The 23,387-nt window shown below is 39.5% G+C and overlaps 2 protein-coding genes across 7 annotated transcripts in view; both read left to right on the top strand.

The window, feature by feature from the left end:
- LOC131695829 (uncharacterized) overlaps nucleotides 1-7,676 on the top strand; it is a 69,877-nt gene extending 62,201 nt beyond the window's left edge. Inside the window, exon 3 of the mRNA XM_058984370.1 lies at nucleotides 7,348-7,676. Coding sequence (XP_058840353.1) covers nucleotides 7,348-7,676 — 329 coding nt within the window. The remainder of the gene's footprint in view (nucleotides 1-7,347) is intronic.
- Nucleotides 1-23,387, top strand: part of LOC131677804 (probable serine/threonine-protein kinase cdc7) — a 197,458-nt gene that overhangs the window by 4,725 nt on the left and 169,346 nt on the right. Inside the window, exon 1 of one of the 6 annotated variants that reach the window (XM_058957853.1) lies at nucleotides 2,381-2,491. The exons of 3 other annotated variants lie outside the window; for them this stretch is intronic. The gene's annotated coding sequence lies outside the window, so the exon portion shown is untranslated. Of the gene's footprint in view, nucleotides 1-2,380; nucleotides 2,492-12,302; nucleotides 12,688-12,771; nucleotides 12,967-23,387 lie in introns of those variants that run through there. 2 more of the 6 variants (XM_058957850.1, XM_058957854.1) reach the window with 2 other exon arrangements.

Raw genomic sequence — 23,387 nt, 5'->3', positions numbered from 1 at the left:
TAGTATTCGTAGCAAAGCTTCTTAACGCTGAAATTGACTCCCCGAAGATCCTGTCCCTTCTTGATTTTCGTGCCTCGCAACGTTCTCTACGCTCATCTGGCTTACTACAACCTAAACTCCACCGTACGACGTTTGGATTCAACGAGCCGATAACCGCATGTATTCGAACTTTCTCTACGGTCGAGGATTTGTTCGAGTTAAGTGAACCATCGCACAAGTTCGCACAGAAAGTTTCGCGGTCTGCTATTTTTATGACTTAACTCCTGCTAGTCATTTAGACTTTTTTGTCAGATGAATTATTTTAATAAATAAATAAATAAATAAATAAATAAATAAATAAATAAATAAATAAATAAATAAATAAATAAATAAATAAATAAATAAATAAATAAATAAATAAATAAATAAATAAATAAATAAATAAATAAATAAATAAATAAATAAATAAATAAATAAATAAATAAATAAATAAACAAATAAATAAATAAATAAATAAATAAATAAATCGGATTCTGATAGGGTTTCTCAAATTTTAAATTTTCTGGTTCGGGGTTTACATTACATTTTACATTTCCCGGGTTTGGGTCGGGTTCGGGATTTTCAAAATTTTCATTCTCGGGTTCGGGTCTTTCAATTTTAAAATGTTCGGGCTCGGGTCGAGTTCGGGCTCTTCAAGTTTAAAATTGTCGGGTTTTTCAATTTTCAGGCTCTCGGGTTTGGGTAGGGGTCGGGTTCGAAAATTTGAAACCCGACCATATCTAGTATTTTGACAACTTTGCCTAACAAAAAAGATCAAAATTTAAAAAAAAAATCTATTTGCTTTTAGCTTTTCAATATTTGTCATTCAATAAACAAGTGGATCAGGTTTTAACATATTTCATCCAAAAGCCAAGAAAAAGGTGCACAATTCATGTCGTGGATTTTTTTAGTTATTGCAGTTCTAATGATGGAAAAAAGTACTTTTTACAAACGTGGAAATTCAAACGTGAAACTTTGTGGAAACTTGTGCTTAGAATGCCCAATATAGTACACACGAATGAAGTAATTTAAAATACTCATATGCTACAACAGAAAATAAACCATAACACATTCATATGATATATTATATATGATGATTAACTGGTGTCCTTTACTACATATATTCATCACGCACCCTGTAGGTTCTTTAAACTCAAAAAATTCCATGTATTAAGCCGTATGTCAACTTTTCCAAAAAATCAATGATCAATTTTTAGGGGAAGCTTTGCCAAGGTGGGCACTATTAAGGTTATCTTTTGTGGCTGCTCCTATTTGCTACATCTCTAACATATCGCCCGAATCCATTGTAATTAGAAGCAAGTTGTTTGTTTGTCCATATGTGTCGTCCCAGCTAGAGTGCAGCGGAAAACCGGTCGGAGACAGGTATGTCATACATCGGTAGGTATCATAAAATATCTTCCGAAGTATTGCTGCCTTTGAAGAAATAATGCGGCATAATGGTAGAATGCCTACTTTCAATTCAATGCACCCCAACCATGATTCAAATTCAAAGCCTCCCTTAATCATTCATTTTCAAGTTGGTGGGATTTTCATGACTAAACCATGCGTCTTCATTTCAAATTGATGCTTTTTCATTCACTAACCAAAGTTGTCATCTGCTCTGTAGAGGCTAGTTTGGCTTAAATGTTGACATGTTTTGCGTTTTCAAGCTTACATGAACAGTAAGATTGTATGTTCAGAGTAGTTTTGCTTGGAAAACCTAGTCAATATCCTAGTAGAGAGATATTCACAGGGTCAATGAAATTGAAAATGAATGGAACATGACTGAGCATGCTTGGCTGTATGAATGAATGATGCAAACGAACAACTGCGAATTGATCATAGTAGGGCATGATTTAAGATTTGTTCCTCCTTCAAGTTCAAAACAACCTGTTGAAAATTTGCAGTCCGGTTGCATCTAAAAAGGTGGATTTAAGTTTATGTACCTACTGCCGTTACTACGCTTGAAAGCAGTTATTTGAAAAGAGACAATAATATTCAGCACAAAGTTGGACATTCTTTAAAAAGCGTTATTGGATATATAAGAAAGGCACTCGTCTCTGTTAGGTTAGAATAGATCGATTTTCGCCTTGAATTTTGCTTTTGAGTCTAAACCGAGCTGTTCGATGAACATTATCGATTTTGAACAGGCTGCCAAAAATCTCTTCCCCCTTGCGGCGGCTGCGACGAAAGAATTGATTGCTGACACTACAATTCGTCATTGAATGATCGTCTATTCGTGTGAGAAAACACGCTTGTTCTCTTTATCATGGCAGGGCGCATCTAACGGTGATGCTGCTTAGATTGCAGTGCCATTCGCAGTATGTACTTATTCGCGTTACTTACCGGCCATTTCGTTCTATACTCGTTGTTGTATCGCTCTCGGTCGAATGCGGCGAAAATAAGGAACAGTTCGGAGAGCTCGAATCGTCATATGTAGACACTGAAAGACAGCTTGAAGTTTGTTGTCAAGGTTAGTTATGCAGTATCGAGGAGGTGGGCAACTTATTTTTAGCAGTTTGTCAGAACATAAACACAATGTGCGTACTAGTTTGAATAGTCAATGCGAGTTTGGGGGTTTATGTAATCAATTGTTCGAAATCTAACGACTTACAACCGCATGATTTATTGATTAAATTCAAACTATTTCATCCGGTAAATAAAACATCTGTGATAACTTTGTGATTTACTATCGTCTTTTGACAGAAGGGCTGCATATACAACATAACATAGTTTCCTAAACGAAAGCTTATTTATCAAAATGTGAATTGGCAGTATTTCTTCTATTCTACAAACAACGTTGAGATCCAATATATGCTAATATTTTACATTTCTCGTTACATTAGTGCTGTTTTTGCTACATTTTTTGACTGTTCAACGAAAAAAACCCTCCTTCTAGTTTTTCAAACAAAGAAGCTTTAAATCAATTTCTATTCATTCATTGGCACAATCATAACGAGTACCTATCCGGAAGTTGTGGTTATTTGAAAGTACATGCGCGATCCTCATTAAAATAGATTTTCAAAACAAAACGCTAGAATTCGGCAAACGCCAGTGACGTCAATCCTGCCCCCACCCCACCCCCCGAAACCCGAATGAGTAGTCGATATTTATTGCGCGATTTGCTACCAAGAACCCGCACCAACATTCCATCTGTTGCGTACAGTAGGTAGTGTGCTAGCCGGAGACTGTGCGATGGTGGGTGCATTCTATTTTTGAACCAGAATTCCTACTCCGACTCCGCCCTAGACCATATGCTTGAGCTGCCACCACCTAGGAATTTGGATTCTAGCAAAAACATATGTTAGAATATTGTTTTTGTCGAGATTTTCCCTTCCCCATATCGATCCCCCAAGTGCTACCATCTACTTTTCCCGAGAGTACACCAGTTCGATTCTCTCGCGCGACGATTCAACGCTTCTGATAAATTAATTTTACACTCCTTCCACTCGACTGTCTTCCTCACTGGGAGCTGATGTTCGTGCACGGCAATGACTCGCTCCGATGCTTTCAACTCGATGCCATTTCTAGATGCGGTAGACGTAGAACAGCAAAAAAAAGAGTGAACGAGAGAAAATTCCGATAAAGTTGTCTTTTGATGCGGTCCCGCCAGCGAAAGCAACAAGTCTTTTCGGTCGAATGTGCGTATTCTGGCCGGAGAGTATTTCCAGTCGTGTGCATTTGGGTAGATCCTTGTCTCCCTTTCTGAATTTAAGGAGGGTAAGCAGAGGTTGTCAGTGTGAAAGTGTGTCCTTCCTAACCGGCAGTTATGATGCCAGATTGGGTGCATGAAGGAGAGGTACATGCGTACAGCGGTGTAATGTGCATAGGGTGGTTTTATAAAAATCTTTACTTTGAAGAAACATAACATATTCAGTCGTCTTAATAGAGTAAATAGTAAGAATACTCCTATCATCAGGAATAAGAACAAGCTAGCTCGGTACGTTCCCTACGTTATTCTGAGGTTAGTACCATGTCATAACCGTTAGAATGACGTAGAACTATTCGTTGGTCATTCAAAACATGACAAATCTCGCATACTTATTTAAAAGATCCTATGTACGAATAAGAACCTTTCTATATGCACTTTCTCTGAACCATTATTACAGCGCCACTATAAAGCTTTCCAAAAATTGTTCAATGCATATCGAAGGACGATTACAACGATTACGATATACCTAGTAGGAAAGAATGCAGTAGCAAACCTAAATGCGACCGAGTTATTAGCAAAAGGAAAAATAAACAAAAAGAGGCTCACATTTGCGCATAGAACCATTTCAATAAGTTTGCTAGAATTCATTTAAATTTAGCTCCTCCATATGCGGAAAATGTTTTTTGCAATCACCTAACAATATATCTTAAGAGGTTCAAAAATATTGTTTGGTTAGCCGCTCCAATATCTTGTTTCTTTGAGGAGTTTTTTAGGTGACCAGTACGGGTGTACTGACTGAACGCATAGTTTTGTAGCTGGAACAGAAATCCGGAGATTTTTCTTTAAAGTTTCGTAACGTAGTAGGTTATGTAGGGGATTTAAAAAAAAACTAAAATTGATTTGTGCGCATAATTTTTTTTTAATTAAATTGTTTTTAAAAACAATTAAAGGTGTTTTAATCCACCTAGTGGTGCAATTGTGCCTTTCTCATTTCTCTACACAATGATTCTAGGGCTGGTTATGTTCAATATAATTGTGAAAATGTCTATTACTCTCTTAGAACACATATCTCGAGTACTTTTTCAAATGGACGTAAGTAACATTGAGAGCCTCTCTTTGTTTACTTTCTCTTTCGTTTATTACGACGTCATTACAACACTTTGTACTAATTTTCCAGTACATATCGAAAGCCGACGGTTTTTACTACAATATTATGCAAAGAGTAGAGTAGTAAATGCTGAAATGGCCGAGTAATGAACAGAAGAGAAAGACGTCAAAGAGAATCTCTCATTGTTACTTACGTCCATTTGAATAAGTACTCGAGATATATACAATGGCTCGCTATCCACGAACTTGATGAGCTACGTGTCGAGGCTGAAACACTTAAAACAAACAATATATAATATTTAATTCAGTACTAGTTCAATAATTTTCGGCATACTAACTTACTTCAGCAATGCTGAATGAGCATGCGGGGTGGGTGTGTGACGGGGATGAAAAACCCATAACCCAGAGCCACCAGCCCTAGTTAATTTGGTATGCCTTGTTGGTGAAGCTGGGCATGAGAGGGATATGGGTCTGTATGAGGTGGGTTGGTATGGTAGTGTGAGGAGGGGGGGGGGGTGGTTTGGAGAGGGATCTGATGGAGATTGATGGGCATGGGGAGGTTCGTAAAGGTTATGGTTGTGCGATATGTGGGGTAGAAACAGTAGATTCAAAAACAAATTGGCTCGGATTAAGTTGACAATTTTCAGAGTAAGGGACCACTGGTAAATTACGTAACGCGAAAATTACCCAAAATTGACTCCCCCTCTCCCCATGTAACAAATTGTCACAAAATTCTCTATCCCTCCCTCCCCTATTACGTTACATTTTTTTTTGAATTTTTTTTTATCAGTAAAAACATGTTACGTTAGCTTACTCCCCCTCCCCCATATATCACAACATGTCACAACTTTTCGTACCCCATACCCCCTAAACGCGCTGCGTAATTTGTGGATGGTCCCTAGTGGCAAAACCTTTCTATGTGCGAGACTAAAAGTTAGTATTATGATGATACAGGAATATGGGAAATCCCTATGCGACTGCACTAACCAACATGTGACTCCGGAACCGAAAGTCAGATCGGCATGAAATTCAATAGCAGCCAGTTGAAGTATTGCATCAATCATTTCAAATTTGGAAGAAGGTAGAAATTGGTCAGGAATTTTCTGAGAAATACGTGTGAATTTACCTCTGAACATTGACAAGTTGTCCGGTGCATCAAGACCGTCCTAGGTGGCCAATGTTCTCAAAACGACTACGGGCCTGCAAATCTAAGTAATTTAACACCAAGTTTAATAAGTTGTGCATGATCTAGTTATCCTGATGGTACCAGTTTATATGAAGATTTACTTCTCAACCAGTAACTCCGGAACTGTTAAGTTTGAAAAAATCGGATCGGATCTCCGAGTAACCGATGTGCGACTGTTAGTCACATTCATACATACATACGCACACACACACACATTTTCCGAACTCGACGAAGTGAGTCGAATGCTATAAACACTACAGTCCCCTGGGCATCTGTTAAAAATTGAATTTTCAAAATGATTGCATATCTTTTCTATAGAAGAAAGGTCCGTAACACAGGAACGAGAAGACCGATTCCAATGTAATTTAATAGCAGTCAATAAAGGTGCTGTAGCTTTCATTTGAGACTTAATTTGAGAAAAGCGAATCAGCCATTTCAAAAAAACAGATGTGAAGACAATTCAGGAACTTAGCCACTTTACCGCCGAAGGCGTCGAAAGTAGTCAATGTGGGTTTGATTAGGCATCAGTGAGCTGAAGTTATAAATTCAAGCAATTTAGATCACGTTTTATAAAGTCTTGCTTCTTTTAGATAACTCTTGCTCGCTTGCCAAACGAGCAACATCATGACGTTCGGATGGTACAACAACCGGTAGACGACGCTATGGACTGTCTGCAGTGGTGAAATTAACCCACACACAACCAAACCACGTACACCCTTCGGTTGCCAGTACCACTTGCACCCGCTAATCGATTTACCAACTACGCTATACCCACCCCCTACAGATAAAAAATGATTATGACTGAACCTAAGCAAAGTTTATGACAATCGATAAGCACACGTTATTTATTTATGCTTTTCTTCTTCATATCATTCTGTTTTATCGGTTTCATCAAGGAAAAATGACAATCACTCTCACACATAGAAAAAAATGTGCGAGTTTTAGTTGGAATTTTTTGTTGAAAACGCTGTATCCCTCTGGTATTAAGACACACCATGTCTATCGTTGGTTTACTATTTATCTGTCAGCGTCATTCCAATCGAGCACAGAAGACAGAAGTTTGCAACTCTGCAGTTTCACCACGTCAGACATAGTATGATGATTTTTTCAAAAATTATTGCCCAAGTAGGGTTTTTCGTATACACCCAAAACAAGGCCGTTTTACATTTACCACAATAAGAAAAAAATGCTCAAATCGAAAGACGGTTAATACTAAAATCATACCAAGAAAAAAATCCATAAACGACAATATTAACACATTCAAATCCTCTGTGTGGAAAAAGAAAGAATTTGTTTTTCACTACACTACATGGCCAATTTCAAAACATAGTTAGACGGGTGGGGTATTTCGTGTCGTGTTAAGTTGAAATCTCTTTTCCATCAGGACGTCAACAGCAAGGCAGCGACTGCACGGAATATTGGCAGTCCTTCCCGCCATGTACGGGAAGGGAGTCCTACGGTTTGGATCCACGTATCCGAACTGAGGGTCCGGATCCAGAGACATGTCTGGATCTAAACACCAAGCCTGGGTCTGGCTCAGATCTGAACAAGGTAACGAGAGAGGAGATGGGTTTGATTCGGGAACTGATCCTGATCCATACTAAACCAGTTCGGATCTATGGATTGGTCTGGATCAGTCATCTGTCCCGGATTCGGAATCTAGGTCTAAGTCGGAACCAGGCTTCTGAAACACAGGGTGAAAGTTCAGCATAAATCGGAATTCCGATTGGCAACCCCGGCAAAAACTAATTAGAATCCCAACAGAAACCAGCCAGAATTCCAGCTGGTTTGACTCGGTACAATCAGAACCGTACACATATATCGTTAATACATAGGTAAAATTCGAGTTTACTACTTCTTGCTTTACATGCAAGTATTAACGAGTAGACACCAAATGTCTATGTCTGAGGTCATTTTATAAACCAAGATGGCGACTTCCGGTTCAGTGGAATCCTCTAAAACCCAATCAATTTCTAACGGGGTTGATGAGTAGATGCGAGATATCGAGGTTTGACGCCATTTTGAAAGCCAAAATGGCGACTTCCGGTTCAGTGGAATTCTCTAAAACTCAAATAATATGGGAATTTTTGAAACGGGCTTGACGAGTAGAAACCAAAATCGATGTCTGATGCCATTTTAAAAATCACGATGGTGACATCCGCTTCAGTAGAATTCTCTCAATCAATATGGGCTTTTTTGGAACGGGATTGATGAGTAGACGCCAGATAGCGGTTCGGTGAAATTTTCTGAAACCCAATCGATATGCGTAATTTTGGAACGGAATTGATGAGTAGACGAGAGATACCGTTTTGAAAACCAAGATGGGGACTTACAGTTCAGTGGAATTCTCTAAAACCTTATCAATAGCGATACAATGAGGATCCGATTTTATCAGCCTCCGATTTTGTCAGCCTTATATGAAAATTGATAGTTGGTAGTTTGATGGGCTCTAGCAGACGAACCAAGTTGAATTTGAATAAATCATCTCTTGAGCAGATTTTTCTTATCTTAGAGATCCGAAATAAATCTGCACTGTTAGACCCCCTTAAGGGAAATTTACTAAATAAACTAAATAATCAGGAAGGGTGAAGAGGCTATATCTAGGGAATGTTTAAAGAGCTTATGGTTTATGAAAAAGAAAGAAAAATATAAGTCCTGATGTTGTCAATATCCCCGTTTTATCAGCCTAAAATTCACCAAGGGGCTGAAAAAATGGATCTTTACTGTTCATTTGGAACGGGGATGAGTTTGTGGCCATCTTGAAAATCAAGATGGCGACTTCCGGTTCAGTGGAATTCTCTAAAATCCAATCAATATGAGTATATTTGGAACGGGGTTGATGAGTAGACGCCAGATATCGATGTATGAGGCCATCTTGAAGACCAAGATGACGACTTCCGGTTTAGTGGAATTCTCTATAACCCTATCAATATAGGTATTTTTAGAGCGGGATTGATGAGTAGACGCAAGATATCGATGTTTGAGGCCATTTTGAAAACCAAGATGACAACTTCGGTTTAGTAAAATTTTTTATAACCACAACAATGTGAGAATTTTTGGAATAGCGTTGATGAATAGATACCGGATGTCAATTTCAGAAGTCATGTTGTAGTCCAAGATTGTGACTTCTAGTTTTAATGGACATCTCATTAACCTATTATTAAGGTGTGAACCGATTTTATCTACACCCGATTTTGTCTGCCCCCGTCTTTGTCTACCCCCGATTTTGTCAGTCTTGCTTGAAAATCCGTTCCGTGCTAGAGTCGATAGCAGCCGAACCAACTCAAATTCGAGTAAATCTATTCATGAGCACATTTTTCTTGTCTTATGAATGCAAAATATACAAAAATGAAAGTTTTACACTGGAAGACCATGTCAAGGGATATTTATACTAAATAATCAAAGCCATCTTGGATGTTAAAATGATGTCTAACCTCTAGCAACTGTGTATTTGCGAATCAAGTTCCAAAATACTCCATGTTGTCTGAGTAATACAGAATATCGCTAAAACTTGTTCAAAAATTGTTCAAAGTTTTTTGCCTTGAAAAGGACTTAAAAAAACCCCGAAATCATAACTTTCCCAAAAATAGTCTATAGTATTTTGCATTCAATGTAACGCAGTTTTTACACGGATTTCGCAATGAACGCGGTTTTTTACACTGTACGTATTTCCCGTGTAAAAAAATATATTATAAGTTATATAGGGGACCCGGGGCTATCAAGACAGTGGGGGTAATTCAGGCCCCCTCGATTTCTCAGAACATCGTAAGGCTGTCATACATATTCGCGGAATCGTCATTCTAAAACATTCATTTTGTCAGCTGAATCTAATTCTTTGTTTTTTTTTAGAAAGGAGATACAACGTGTTTAATTTTTTGCCATCCTCAAAACAAAAATCATTATACCAGAACCCTAATTACAGCATAAAATAAAAGTGAAAAAAATAACACGTATGCGTTTTGGAAAGCTTGAGGGTCTTATTTTATGGAATGATTTTTGTTTTGGTGAAAACACAGATATTTTCAAGATGCTCACCACTTTTGTGCGAAATGAGCGTACGGGGCTATTCGGACACCCTATTCCATCAGCCACCGTTCAGTCGCTTACGGCTACGCATACCATTGCAAGCACCACAGCAATGAAATTACATGATATGCTGATCGATAGCTGTGACTAACCAGATTAAGTTTTTGTAACGCAATTTATTTATTTTTTTGCTTCATAAGAAATTTCTCCAATAAATATTTCAAAGGTAAACATAATTCCATTGTAAAAAAATTAAAAGAAATTGACGGTCTGAATTACCTTGTAGTGAGGTCCGAATTACCCCTACATTGTAAAAGAATCGAAAAACGTAGAGTTTTGCAAATCGTCGCCTAGCGCTGCCACGGAATGGTGCAAATGAACTTTTATGGCACCAAAATGTAGCTGAGTTTTCAAACTAACAATTAGGAACCGATAAATTCTTTCAAATCTATCCACCTGAAAAGGCGATTTGCTTAGGTAGGTCCAAATAGCCCTGGGCTCCCCTATGTTTATTATCATAACTAGTAAACAATGTTGTTAGCTGTCGTTTCTAAAACTAACATAACTGATCAGCATTTTTGAGGATCGTGTAACACCTTGGTACTTCTTGGTACTTTGAAATTTAGGTGTTTATTTGACTCTAGTTTTCTCAATTGTCAATCGATTTTAACTATATTACCTGCAAATGGTCGGGACATAATTCAAGATGTATGAGCTATGCTTGTTGGTCATGTCAGAGAATCGGTTTCGGATTTACAAAGAAATCCCATGGGATGTGTCAGTAGGCCTTGTGAGCCATATGCAATAATCATACAACTTCTAGCTCGAAGTTTACCTTAGAAAACACGAGTCCAAATAAAAATCGAAAAATAAAAATATCGAGTCTTTGAATTAATTTAGTGACATTTTAGCTATTTTGGGTAACCTAGGAACGATCCCTGGTTTGGCGGTTCAGAGGGTAAAGCGTTAGTCTCATGAACGTGGTCATCGTATGTGCGAGCCTCATTCAGGAAGGATTTATATTGATCAGTAGAATCACAGCACTAGACCTGCACTTGTCCTGTACACTAAGAATCGTAGGCTGCGTAGTCTGTTGAACCGGAAGGTCAAATTTCAAAACGGAGTGATAGTACCAAAGTTTTTTATTACTTTAAGGTACAGTTCCAGGAGACATTGTAAAGGACATCCACAGAATACCTAGCGCCATACCAAAGTTCACAGTTATTCGTATTCGTATTTAATACATGAGGGTACCGTAGCATTCTCTAAATTCTATTCCCGCCCGCATTCGATTCCGAAGAACATTATATAACGTTCTCACCTAAATATTAATGTAATGTCATATCAAATTACACCAAATCGAAGATCAATGAAAAATAAGCGTTTGAAATTATCCAAACACTTGAGAAAAATTTTCGACCGGGCCTGGGAATGTACGTTTCAGTTCAATATTCAACTTATATGTAACAGTGCAGTGAAATATAAAGCCACGGATAACAGACATTTAGGCTAGAACAAAATTTCTTAAAAAACCTGTGTAAACTTTGAAATTGCTAAACGTTGGAAATCCGTGCCTTACTATTGACATCAACACAACTGTTAGCTACACGTGTTTGACAACTGCACTCCAACTGCATTGCGTTGATCACAGCGCCACCTACAAACGTTGGCCAAACGTGTTTCAGAGTCTGATTTATTCGGAATTTCAGTAACTGGTATTTAAACACGTTTCGAATCGAGCTTAAACGTCTTTTATCTGTGATAAAGCTAAATTCACACCTTTCCGATTCGACTCAAAGACGGTTGAGTACCGTGCACGGACACCAATATTCTTTCATACCCTTCAAATGCGAGCATTCATACTTGTCCGGCTAGATGTTGTACCGGAGAAGTGTGAATGCTTGCATTTGATGTGAATGGAAGAATATTTGTGTTCGTAGCACGTTGCTGAACCGTCACTGAAACGGATCGGATAGGTATAAATTGTGCTTAAGGCGGTAATAGGCCGCTTCTATTCATGGATTCTGTTAAGCACACGATAGCTTTAAACACATTGTTTCCGAGCGACCGAGTCCCCTAGCTCATAAAACGTTCTAATGGGGAACCACCCTACTGCCTATGCCTGGCATCCACTGATAACGAAACGCGCTCCCGACGCTGAACATTCGGCGACAACGACATCGATAATAAAAGTGCGCACGGGAGAGAGAACGAGCCAACGCGGCTGATGAATACGATTTGATAAGGATCTCGCCTGTTTTATTATTGCACGAAAGTACGAGGAAGAGTAGGAGGAGGATGTGTGGGTGACCGACGGGGAGTTGGCCTACGAATCGGTTCGGATTCGGGGCTTCGCTCTCAGCGCTTCGCCCGTCTTAGGTTCTGTACTAGCGGCGCAGTGTTGGTTAGTGGACGCAAAAATCCCTTTCTGAATCTGGAACATTATCAACATCACCTATCCATCTGTTCTCCCAAGCGATCCAACAAGTGTTAACAGGCGGAAAAAGGCTGCCGCGTGAAACATATGTTACATTGGTGGTAGTCGAAAATTAACGTAATTCGGTGTGAAAAGTGAAGGTGTTCGCGAGATAGGATTGCATCGCGCGTTTGAGCGAACCGAGGTGGTGAAAGAAAAACGAGCAGCAAAAAAGTGTTGATAACATCCGCTCAGGTGGAACCTCAGGTGCACCCCTTTCCTGTAAGTTCTGAACGATTTCGCAAGTGCGGTGGCCCGGAATAGGGGGAACAATGATAGCGAGATAAGGGATCTTGCGACAAAAAAAAATTACCGTCAGCACGTAAACATCTGGAGTTCTGCTGACTGGCAGAGATAACAGTCGTTTTCGGGCAGAATTTTGTCTCGTTATCTGTTTGCACTTGGGGCATGCTCAAACAAGGTTCTTGACGCAATTCGGTGAACAGTATCGTTGCTTCCATATGGCGAAGGGAGTTGACAACAATTAAGAACATATGGAAGGTGAGATAAGCTCGAAAAGGCTTAGTTCTGGTTGTGTGGTTGGGTTTGGTAGCTTTTAGTGAGCTATATAAAGAAAGTGATATAAGCGGAATAATCCGAATTCATTTTTTAGAAAATGCGACTTAAACAATATGTTAGATGATTTTTCGTTTGGTTTATTCCAGTAACAGTTCTGTCTAGAACATGAATTGAAATGTTATGCACAGTTCATGAGAAAGCTGTGCAAACTGTAATAATAAACATCAGTCTAATATAATTTACACGACTTGAAATATAACTTTGTATATATATATATATATATATATATATATATATATATATATATATATATATATATATATATATATATATATATATATATATATATATATATATATATATATATATATATATATATATATATATATATATATATATATATATATATATATATATATATAAGCAAAGTAAGGTTGTTGCCAAATTTACACCAAATTAGACACTCGCACAAATGTACACGTTCCTTCAAATAGTAAAAACCATTCATTGCTTTATAATAAAAAAAAAGTTCACTGAAGAACCTGAGGCTATTCCACACTTGTGTGATAAGTCTAATTTATAATACAAAAATTAAACAAATAATTGTGCTTTTTAAGCGAGAAATCGATATTTCATATGTATAAAAAATTACTATTTTATACCAATTTACATAACTTATTGTCTCTTCAATATAAACTCAATATCAGGTTGAAGTCTTAAAAAAATTAAGAAATCGTTTCGCATTGCTGCTATTGATTCGGAACTATATACTTGTATAGTGATTCTCGACCATCATGGATATGTCCGATTCTTACTGCATGAGAATTGGATTTAGGGTACCTGAAGCATACACATAATTCGCTACCATGCGTAGGAGATAATTTTTTCGACAGAACTCAACTTTTCTAAATGTAGCAGTATTTTTTCCCAGCATTAGAAACTTCGAAAACGTTTTAAATTTTCTACGAAAATTGCAAACATATGTGACACTATCGGTTTTACTTGGTAGTGCACAGTGGACCGAATTCACAATTTGAGAAGACAAAAATGTTTGTAGCTGAACGTTATGTTTTAGAGCTACGCTGAATTCAAGACAAATAATCAGTATCAAATAAGCCACCTTCAAATGTAGGTAGTATTAGGATGCCACTTCTTATTAGGGTGACTCGATTTGTTTCTGGATGCAAAGAGATAGAAGATTGCAGTCTTTGGAAATTCGTAGAGCAACCTATAACAATCAACTTTGCAAAAAATGCCATAGCTGTATCTCTAAACGTTTTTGTTTTTATGGCAATTCTAATTCTAAAAACTCAGAGTGTTCCTAACAAAACAGTTTTTTTGCAAGATTTCTTTTTCTCATGAACGGTGTCGTTAGACAACTTTTAAAGCTCGTTCAGACAATGTCTTTCCAGGTAGAAAAAATTAGAACGCTTTCGGAACTGAAGTTATAAGTAGTATTAAATAAAACAGGCTCTTCTGAGACATAAATATCCAAAAAAAATTAAACTAAATTAATTTCTTCTTGCATTTCAAGGACCATAATTTTAAGCAGTGGTGTAGCAACAAAAAATTTCGGGGAAAGAAATGTATATTTTAAGTATATATGTACGTTTTTTAGAGAACAGAAAAAATGTTCAACAACACCCTGGAGCAGGAAAAATGTAGAAAAATCAATTACTCAGGGAACAGGTTTTGGCAGCCATTTGACCCGCTGAAACAACTACTCTTGGACGGAACCTGAATCTTTCCCGGAACTAACTTACAGCATTATTACGGGAAGAAATTTTTAATGTGCACAGCACAAGCACTAATCCAATAACTTAGTAGTGTGTTCTTTCAGTAGGGTTACAGCGACACACATCCAGTTTTCGACCATCCACACAACGTGGAAAACTTCTGTATGGTAGTAGGAAAGCTAGCTCTGGGTCGAGAATTAGTGCTCTTCCATTACGAGGGCAATCTGGGCGGCAATCTTCATATTGCCTAATTTATTAAGCCCTTCTATATAGCACCACTTCCTCGTCGAGCTACCGACTTGTTCGCGAACTACTTGGTCTAGTCCCCGACGATCAACCTAGAATACTCCGTCGGAGAATTCCCCGATGAGAGAAAGTCTCGCGAAACCAAGCCGAAACCAGTTAGGTGCCGAGGTCAATTTTGCGATTCCGGTGGAGCAGTGCGTCCGGTTCGCTGGTAACCCGACGTCCCGCGTCTGGTGGTGTCTCATCGCAGTCTACTCAGTATAGTCCCCGGCGGTGAATCTAGTTTACGCCGACCGAGAGTTCCCCGGCGTAAGAAGTTCTTCCGATACCGATTCTTTTTTGGTTTTCGCTATATTTCTCTCGACCCAACCGGTAGAGTGCAGCGGTCGGTCCGGCGATTCCGGGTAGAACGTGGCGTCGTGATCCCTGGCGCCCCGACGGCGCAAGTCCGGTGCTCTGTCGCTGTCTACTCGACTAGTTCCCGGCGGTGAATCTAGCCTACTCTGGCGGAACTTTTTCCGCCGGTGATTGCTCTCCCTAAACTGTTGCTCGCAGCTCATCCCGCCATTTCCACTGTAAGGCGGTCATGGTCTGCGTCACCACTCTGTTGACCGCGTTCCACCTGTTTACGTCACCGTAGACAACATTATCCGGGTTGATAACTGGTCCTTCCGTTTCAAGCATCTCCCTGCGCGTCCCTCGAACCTAGGATATTCGAAGACCACATGGTGCGGTGTGTTCTTCGCGATCTCGCATTCCGATGTGTACCCGAACCGCTGAACTCCAGAAGCAACCGTGGCCCGATAGGGGTTGTGTCTAATGGAAGTTCACCTCTCCGTACTTTCTATTACACACGTTGACAGGTTTGGGGTGAGTCGGTCACCTTCCCTTTTCCCAATTATCCCATTTACCATTTATGCTGCCACATTGCCATCGAATCGATTCTCACCATCTTCCTCTCGTTTCTGGTGTTTCTCCAATTTTAGCACTCGATATCCTCCGCCAGGGTGATTCAGATGGGGATCATCATGTCTCTGACAGTATTGATATGTATGCGCTCGCGACTCGTACGACCATCTGTCGGAACGTCGCGGTTCCGCTTGATTTCCAGCGCCGCACCCAAAGCAGGTGTTCCACATCGTAGCATCGATGACAAAACACTAGGTAGCAGACGTCTTGTACGGCTTCTCGAGACGCCAATGTTTGGTACGATCCTTGCTATTGCGTTTTTTACCTTCGCTAAATTCTCGCAAACAGAGTCAACGTGGTTGTTGAAACTGACCTGTCATCGATTATCACTCTCATTTGCTTCAGTGTACGCTTCGATGCAATCACGTGCCCTCCGGCGTCGATCTTTATCCGCATTTCAGTTGCTGACCAACAACGCCTCCGTGTTGTGGTTAGCTATATGCAGCTTGACACCGATTATCCAATTCTCGATCGCGTCTATTGTTTCTATCACCCACATTCCCACTTCGCTAAGTGTCTCACTCATCACCGTTAGTGACACGTTGTCGACGAAACCCACGGTTTTCACTTACCCGAGCCGCCGCAGTATTAAGACCCCATCGTACATCTTGTTTCAAAGAGTTGCACCGAGAATTGAGCCCTGAGGAACGCCTGCAGTGACTCGCATTTAATTCTGCTCTTCGTTCGTCTTGTACAGTAGCACTCTGCTCTGGGTGCAGCTCTTCGGGACGTTGCATAGATAGTCGGGGACCCTCATTCTGTGCAGATCTTTGGCGATAGTTCCCCAGCTGGCACTGTTAAATACATTCTTCACACCTATTGTAACCACAGTATCGATCTTCTCTTCTCTTCTGTTTAGATGCCTTCTCAGCACTCTCGAGCACTGCCCGAATAGCATCCACTGTCGATGCTCCTTTGCGGAATCCGAACTACATCTTGGGTAGTCAGCACTCGCCCTCCGTGCATTTCGTCATCCTGTTAAGGATAATTATTCCAAGAGTTTTCGGAGTGTATCGAGCAAACACATAGGCCTATACGAAGCCGAATCGGTTGGTGGCTTGCCTGGCTTTGGCAGCAACACCAAATTCTGTACATTCCACATTTCGGAAAAGTTTTCTTCATTTAAACACTTCTGCAGCACCGTCCTGAACTGAACGTTTGGTTTCCGAGCTCATCGTTAGTCACTTATCGATCATCCGATCATCATGTGCGGCCGTGAAACAGTTCACAAAATCAAAAAAATATCGTTGATGTGTTCGTTAACTAGTCCATGATTCCTAATATAATTTTCACCACTGATCATGAAATAGTTCACAAAATCATAAAATGTTATTCATGGATTTGTGAACTGGTTCATGACTCGTAGTTAGAGATGGTCGGGTTTCAGTTTTTTTTCGAACCCGACCCGAACCCGATAGCTTGAAAATTGAAAAACCCGAACCCGACCCGAGCCAGAAAATTTTAAAAGTAAAAAAACTCGCACCCGACCCGAAACCGAGAATGAAAATTTCTTAAAACCTGAACCCGACCCGATTCAGAGAATTTGAAACTTTTAAAACCCGAACCCGAAAATTCAAAATTCGAGCAACCGAACCCGATTTGTTAATATGGAGAATCAACCAAAGATCCCGATGATTAGGCTCTTCTAAGAATAATAGCTTCACTCGAACCTGAAGTAGCACAATACGTGTCCAGTTATATGTGCCTATGGCAAAACGAATTACTGGCGAGTAGAATTCGCATTTATATTTACTATTATTGAACGTCGATTTTTTTAAGTTGTGAGAATATTACAAAACGTCGATATCTTAACCGGAAAGTAGGACAAATCGGCGGCTAACATATGGGGAAACAGAAATCTTAATGTTAGCAGTTTCAAACAACCTTGCCCGTCGTGCTTAACCAAAATTTCCAATTTTTTTTTGACGAAAACCATTCCTGCATCAGCAATTTTTAATTATGTATTACATGTATTAAATTGAGCTATGGCAATTGGCATTTCATATTCTACAGTTTACATGGCGTCACCAGCGTTACTGGTTGGTACGGTTAAACTTGTGTCGAAGGGTGTCAATCTTGTTCGTGGTGTCACATCATCGTAGATTTCTACTCGCTTTGAATTGCTGTACGCTTATCACGAAAAATAAATCTCAAAAATATTTTAGTTGTCAAACTCTTATTGTTGAACGTTGTAGTTCCGTCTGATCAAGTGAGTCGGTTGGTTGTGTGTGAAGTGAAATCCCCAAATTGCTGTCGTTTCGGGACGTGTTTTGAGCGTTTATTCGCTGGAAAAGTGTCCAAAGGATCGTCGGATTCACGTAGGCTTTTCTTCACCGCAGAAGCATCGTCAGAAGCGAAAACAAGCCGGGCGAACGAATACACCTCCGCGCCTGCCGCTCAGCACTTCTGTACGAATAATGTTGCTACGAATAAGAGTGTAAGAAGAACCAAGCTATTACGAAAGTGAGACGGACAAACCCACTGAAAATTGCGTATGCACACTACACGAAGAGCTTCATCGACGGCATGTTTTTTCTTCTGCCGGTCTCTCGTTCTTTCTGCTATGGAATTTGTGTGTTGGGCATTTCTTGAGCGTTTTTTCAAAACGTCATATCTGCAATGAGTTACTCTCTGTTTATACTTTCTCTTTCGATTTTCACGGCGTCACTATAACACTTTTCACTTATTTTACAGTACAGATCGAAAGACGGTGGTTTTAGCTAGCATATTATGCAAAGAGCTGAGGGATAAATGTTAAAGTGACCGAATTATTAACAGAAGAGAAAGTAAACAAAGAGAGTAACTCATTGCAGATATGACGTTTTGAAAAAACGCTCAAGATTTTTGGTCTGTTCACTCGTTGAGTGCTTAATGGGAGTGTATTCTTGGGTGTGCATGGGAATCGTGGCGGAGTGTGAGTGACGGGAGTGAGTGATGAGCAGGCTCTGTATATTTTTGTTTCTCGGTGCACACTGAGAAACAGAAATCTTGAGCGTTTTTTCAAAACGTCATATCTGCAATGAGTTACTCTCTTTGTTTACTTTCTCTTTACTTACGGCGTCACTATAATACTTTTCACTTATTTTACAGTACAGATCGAAAGACGGTGGTTTTAACTAGCATATTATGCAAAGAGTTGAGGGATAAATGTTAAAATGACCGAATTATTAACGGAAGAGAAAGTAAACAAAGAGAGTAACTCATTGCAGATATGACGTTTTGAAAAAATGCTCAAGAAATATGCAAAGTATGCATGTTTTCTATTTCCGTGTCTTTTATTCTGCTGTGATTTTTATCAATTCTCGAGAGTGTACTTGTGGTGAGTATTCGGTGAGTGTATGGACCCGGTATGTCCGGGTATTCTTAATTTTTCTCACGAAAAATATAGATCGATTACAGCGTCACCTAGATATGAAAATGTGAAACTAATGCGTTTCCCCATACATTTGGTCAATTTTTCCCATACAAACTTTGAGCCGTTTGCGGAACCACTTCCTATGTACCAAATCAGCTGAAATTTTCAGGGAAGCTTATTAGCCACCCAAACTATCAAATTCAGGTGCAAGGTTTTGATTTCGAGATTTAAGGTTTTTTGGGCCAGGCTAATATACAGCCTATTGCGACAAGTAATAGATGCGAGCAGCAGATATAAGAAAACTATTAGGAACTCGAACTTCATTATTTATTCTATAAGGTTCAATATGATGTCTGGACAGAAAACGAAAACTGCACTAAGCATAAAAAATATATTATAGAGCCACGAACCTTGTTCGTTATGTAATTCACAAAACAAGATACCGCGAATTCCATGTCACGTTACTCCGAGTACAAAATCCGATAGTAATTAAACATGAATAGTAGCTACATAACTTCACGTGTCAAATTCACACCATAAGTCATACTACTCTGCCAGAAAAAATCACACAAATCTCATGAATAAATATCACGAAAACGTGAATATAAATTACGAATATTGTAACTAAAACCCACAAATCATGAATATAAATCAGGGCTACTCGGCCAGAAAAATCTAATATTAAATTCACGAATAAAATATCTCAGTAACGTGAAGAGATATTACGAACATCACGACTAAGCTCCTGAAATCATGACCATCGTTTTAATTGATATACTACAAACCAGTGTATTCCCAAAGCATGAACAAGAATCATAACAAAAACTAAACATATCCAGGGGACAACCACAGTAACCCAACCAAAACTTGCAATGTAGCGCCATGTACATTTTTGCGCTAACCAGTTTTTACAAACACACATAGTTTCATGAATACGAGGAATATCATCCATAATTACAGGAACTTGGTCACGATTTTCGTAAATCGCTCAGTTCACGAAATCGTGATTTTTTGTTTAAAAAAATATAAACGGATTTTTTTTCCGTGCAGTAACTGCTCAAATATCGCGACGCACAGTGTATGTATCAAAGAACAATCCTGTCTTCTTACAATTCTTCCACAAGCAATGCGACGAAACTGCTATTAAGACAATCGAAACGTTTCACCTGGTTTCTGCTACAGCTGCTATAGTGCCGAACACCTCCGGACTGACTTTTATGATTGTGCCTACAGCCATGCTAAGCCGAACTATACAAATACGTTTCACTCATTGTTCCCGGGATCGCATGGGTTTGAATCAGTCATTGGTGGAGGTACGGTGCCCTACTTCTAACTATTTCAAGTTTTGTCTTGTCGGAAATTTGGCTCGTGGATCATGATTCCTTCACTTTTCCCTGGTTGTTCTTATTTTTAGGTACACTTGTACAGTTGGACATTCTTGACTCGAGTGAACTGAGCAATTAAATTTCCCGGTATTGAAACAGTTGTTTCAATAATTGAATATATTGTATTAAGTATCTAACGCAAAAATAAACCAAATCATGCAAATATATTTTATAATTGTTATTGAATATGACTACGGCAAATGTTCAAACGATGCCCGCATAGATTAGTGTTCAAAATATGAATCATATATCGGCCTCCTGAAAAGCATCATTAAAAACGGTATTATCTCATTCTAATTGCATCGCTTTTCAGCTTAGTTCTTATCGTCTCCTTTGATTGTTGCGAGATATTGCTCTAAGCAAAAGTATTACAACGCCGCGTGTAGGTGTGCGGTGGCAGATTTTACCGTCGAAAGATTACAAATTAATAAATACCAGTACTTTTGAACACACGCGTTGCCCTCGATTGAATTCTCGCTTTGGAGTTCTTTCGCACACGCATTAAAACAAGTCCATTTCTCGCAACCCGCTCCAACACTATCCGATGGTGGGCTAGCCGCGGCCAGAAGATCCATCCGATCGGCCAGCCGTATACAAACAGTTAGGCTTTTTCTGATTCACCTCCCTCGCGTGTTTCGCCGAGCAAACCCCCACCCCACCGGATGACTTCTCAGTTTACCTTTGCCAGTTCTCCTAAACGAAGTCAAGCTTGATGGTACCAGACGACTGGAAAGAGTAAAATATAAAACCAAACCATAAGATAAAGCCTGAACCATCCAACGGAATAAATATTTAAATCATTTCTTTTCTTTTCGTCGATTCTGCTTTGTGAACTTTCTTCGTGCTCCCGAGGCGTGCTGGCAAGAAAAATTTCTTTTTCGACCTCACCGCGCACCGACCGCACATCGTAGCATCGCACGAAAGCCTCACAAATGCCACCGCAAATCCCCACCATCGCCATCCCAGAAGGCTGTTAGTATTTCCGCGCCGATGATCGCGATCATTCTTCGATCTTCCTTTTTGGAACTTTCTTCGCGCTGTCGCATTCGAGCGAAGAATATTCGTTCGCCCGCTCTTCTACTCTCCGCTGAAAGCCAACACCAGACTATACATTGCATACTTACATACCTATATAGCATCATAGGTTAGAAACTCGAACGCACAGCCGTTCGCTGATGGGTGGTTTGCCCCCTTCTTCCGATTCACATCTTCGCGCATCTTCGGGTGACCTGCTTTCTTCGATCTCTGCCAAAGCTTCGTGGATTCGGTTGCTTGCCTGCGCTGTTGGATTACGGCGTAGTGGGAAAATGAGAATATGGAGCTTTCGGTTACATATTCCGGAGCGTGAGTGTTCTGATTTCTTGCTCGGGCTCGGTCCGATGTGTAGGTCTCTCTCTCGTCGCGAGACTTGCGAGTGTGTTTTTGCTTTTCTTTATTTTGGTAAGTGCTCTCACGTGGCTTCTAGCTCTGGGAAAATAGAAATTTCAATTCTGCTTTCTGCACAGTGAGCTGTCGAAATTGGTGAAAATGTTCATTTTTTTAACGGATCTATTATTGATAGTTTTAATCGATCCAACGATTAACTCAGTCTATGTAACTTAAGCAGTATATTCAAATATCTATCTTTTATATGGTATTGTAGTATTGTTTCGTGATTATTATAGCTCACGTGAAATCAATTGTTGATTTATACCGATTTGAATGTTTATTTATTTTTGATCTTCGGCAGATACAGTCCAGATTACGTATTAGAAAAATTCTAATCACTAACTTCTAACTAGATTGAGTAGTATAAAAGTCGAAAAAATGAGACCCTTCGTTGAACGAAATGTGCCTGTGAATCAGGAGAAGGGACGATTACTTGTAACAACCAAACAAATCAATGAAATAATATCGGTAATTAGAGCCGCCGCTGATTCCGGAAAAAATGGTCAGCGCGCCGATCAGGGTGGCCAGGCCTACCGATTTATCGGTAGTCCTACCGATTTTGGTCTTCCCTACCGATTCACGGACGACCAAGGCAAAACTACCGATATTTTGTTATACCTACCGAAAACTACCGATTTTTATTGATTTTGGACACATCCTACTCAACTTTCCTTTTTTTAGGTTGGATTTGGTCTGAGATCTGTATTTCAGTATTTTACAATTCTATGTGAACGATTTCAACACTACGTTTTTGGGACAACAAACCGGCCTACCGATAACTACCGATAAACTTTTAGTGACCCTACCGATATTAAGGAATTCTATCTGGCCACCCTGGCGCCGATTGCCTTTTTTGTGCTGCGTTGCCGATAATATTCGAACGCGCGCCGGTTTTATATTTGATCAAAAAGTTTAGGGGACGGTGGGGAGTTGTGAACCATGGGGAGTTGTGAACACCGTCAATTTCCGCTAAGCTATAAATGAAAAACGTTTTTAATCCACCTAACAGTGTGATGAGACATTTCTTATAACTCTTATCACTCTCTTCGGATATTATATCGTTTGAGAACATTTAGAACTTGATGCTTCGCGATGTTTTTGATAACACATACTACATGGGATAGTGGCAGGACTCAGAGAATCGCTCAAATCAGCAGAGGACAACATCAGTGCTAGAAATCTCAAACCAAATCAATGGGAAAGCGAAAAAATCGACTTTTTCTAAAGGTGACTTCCCAGTAGTATCCTTGATTTGAATTATTTTCGCTAATCCTAATGCCAAAG

The sequence above is a fragment of the Topomyia yanbarensis genome, chromosome 1 (genome assembly GCF_030247195.1).
Source record: "Topomyia yanbarensis strain Yona2022 chromosome 1, ASM3024719v1, whole genome shotgun sequence".
Taxonomy (NCBI): domain Eukaryota; kingdom Metazoa; phylum Arthropoda; class Insecta; order Diptera; family Culicidae; genus Topomyia; species Topomyia yanbarensis.
Note: the sequence above shows the minus strand (reverse complement) of the source record. Positions and strands in the feature narration are given on the sequence as shown.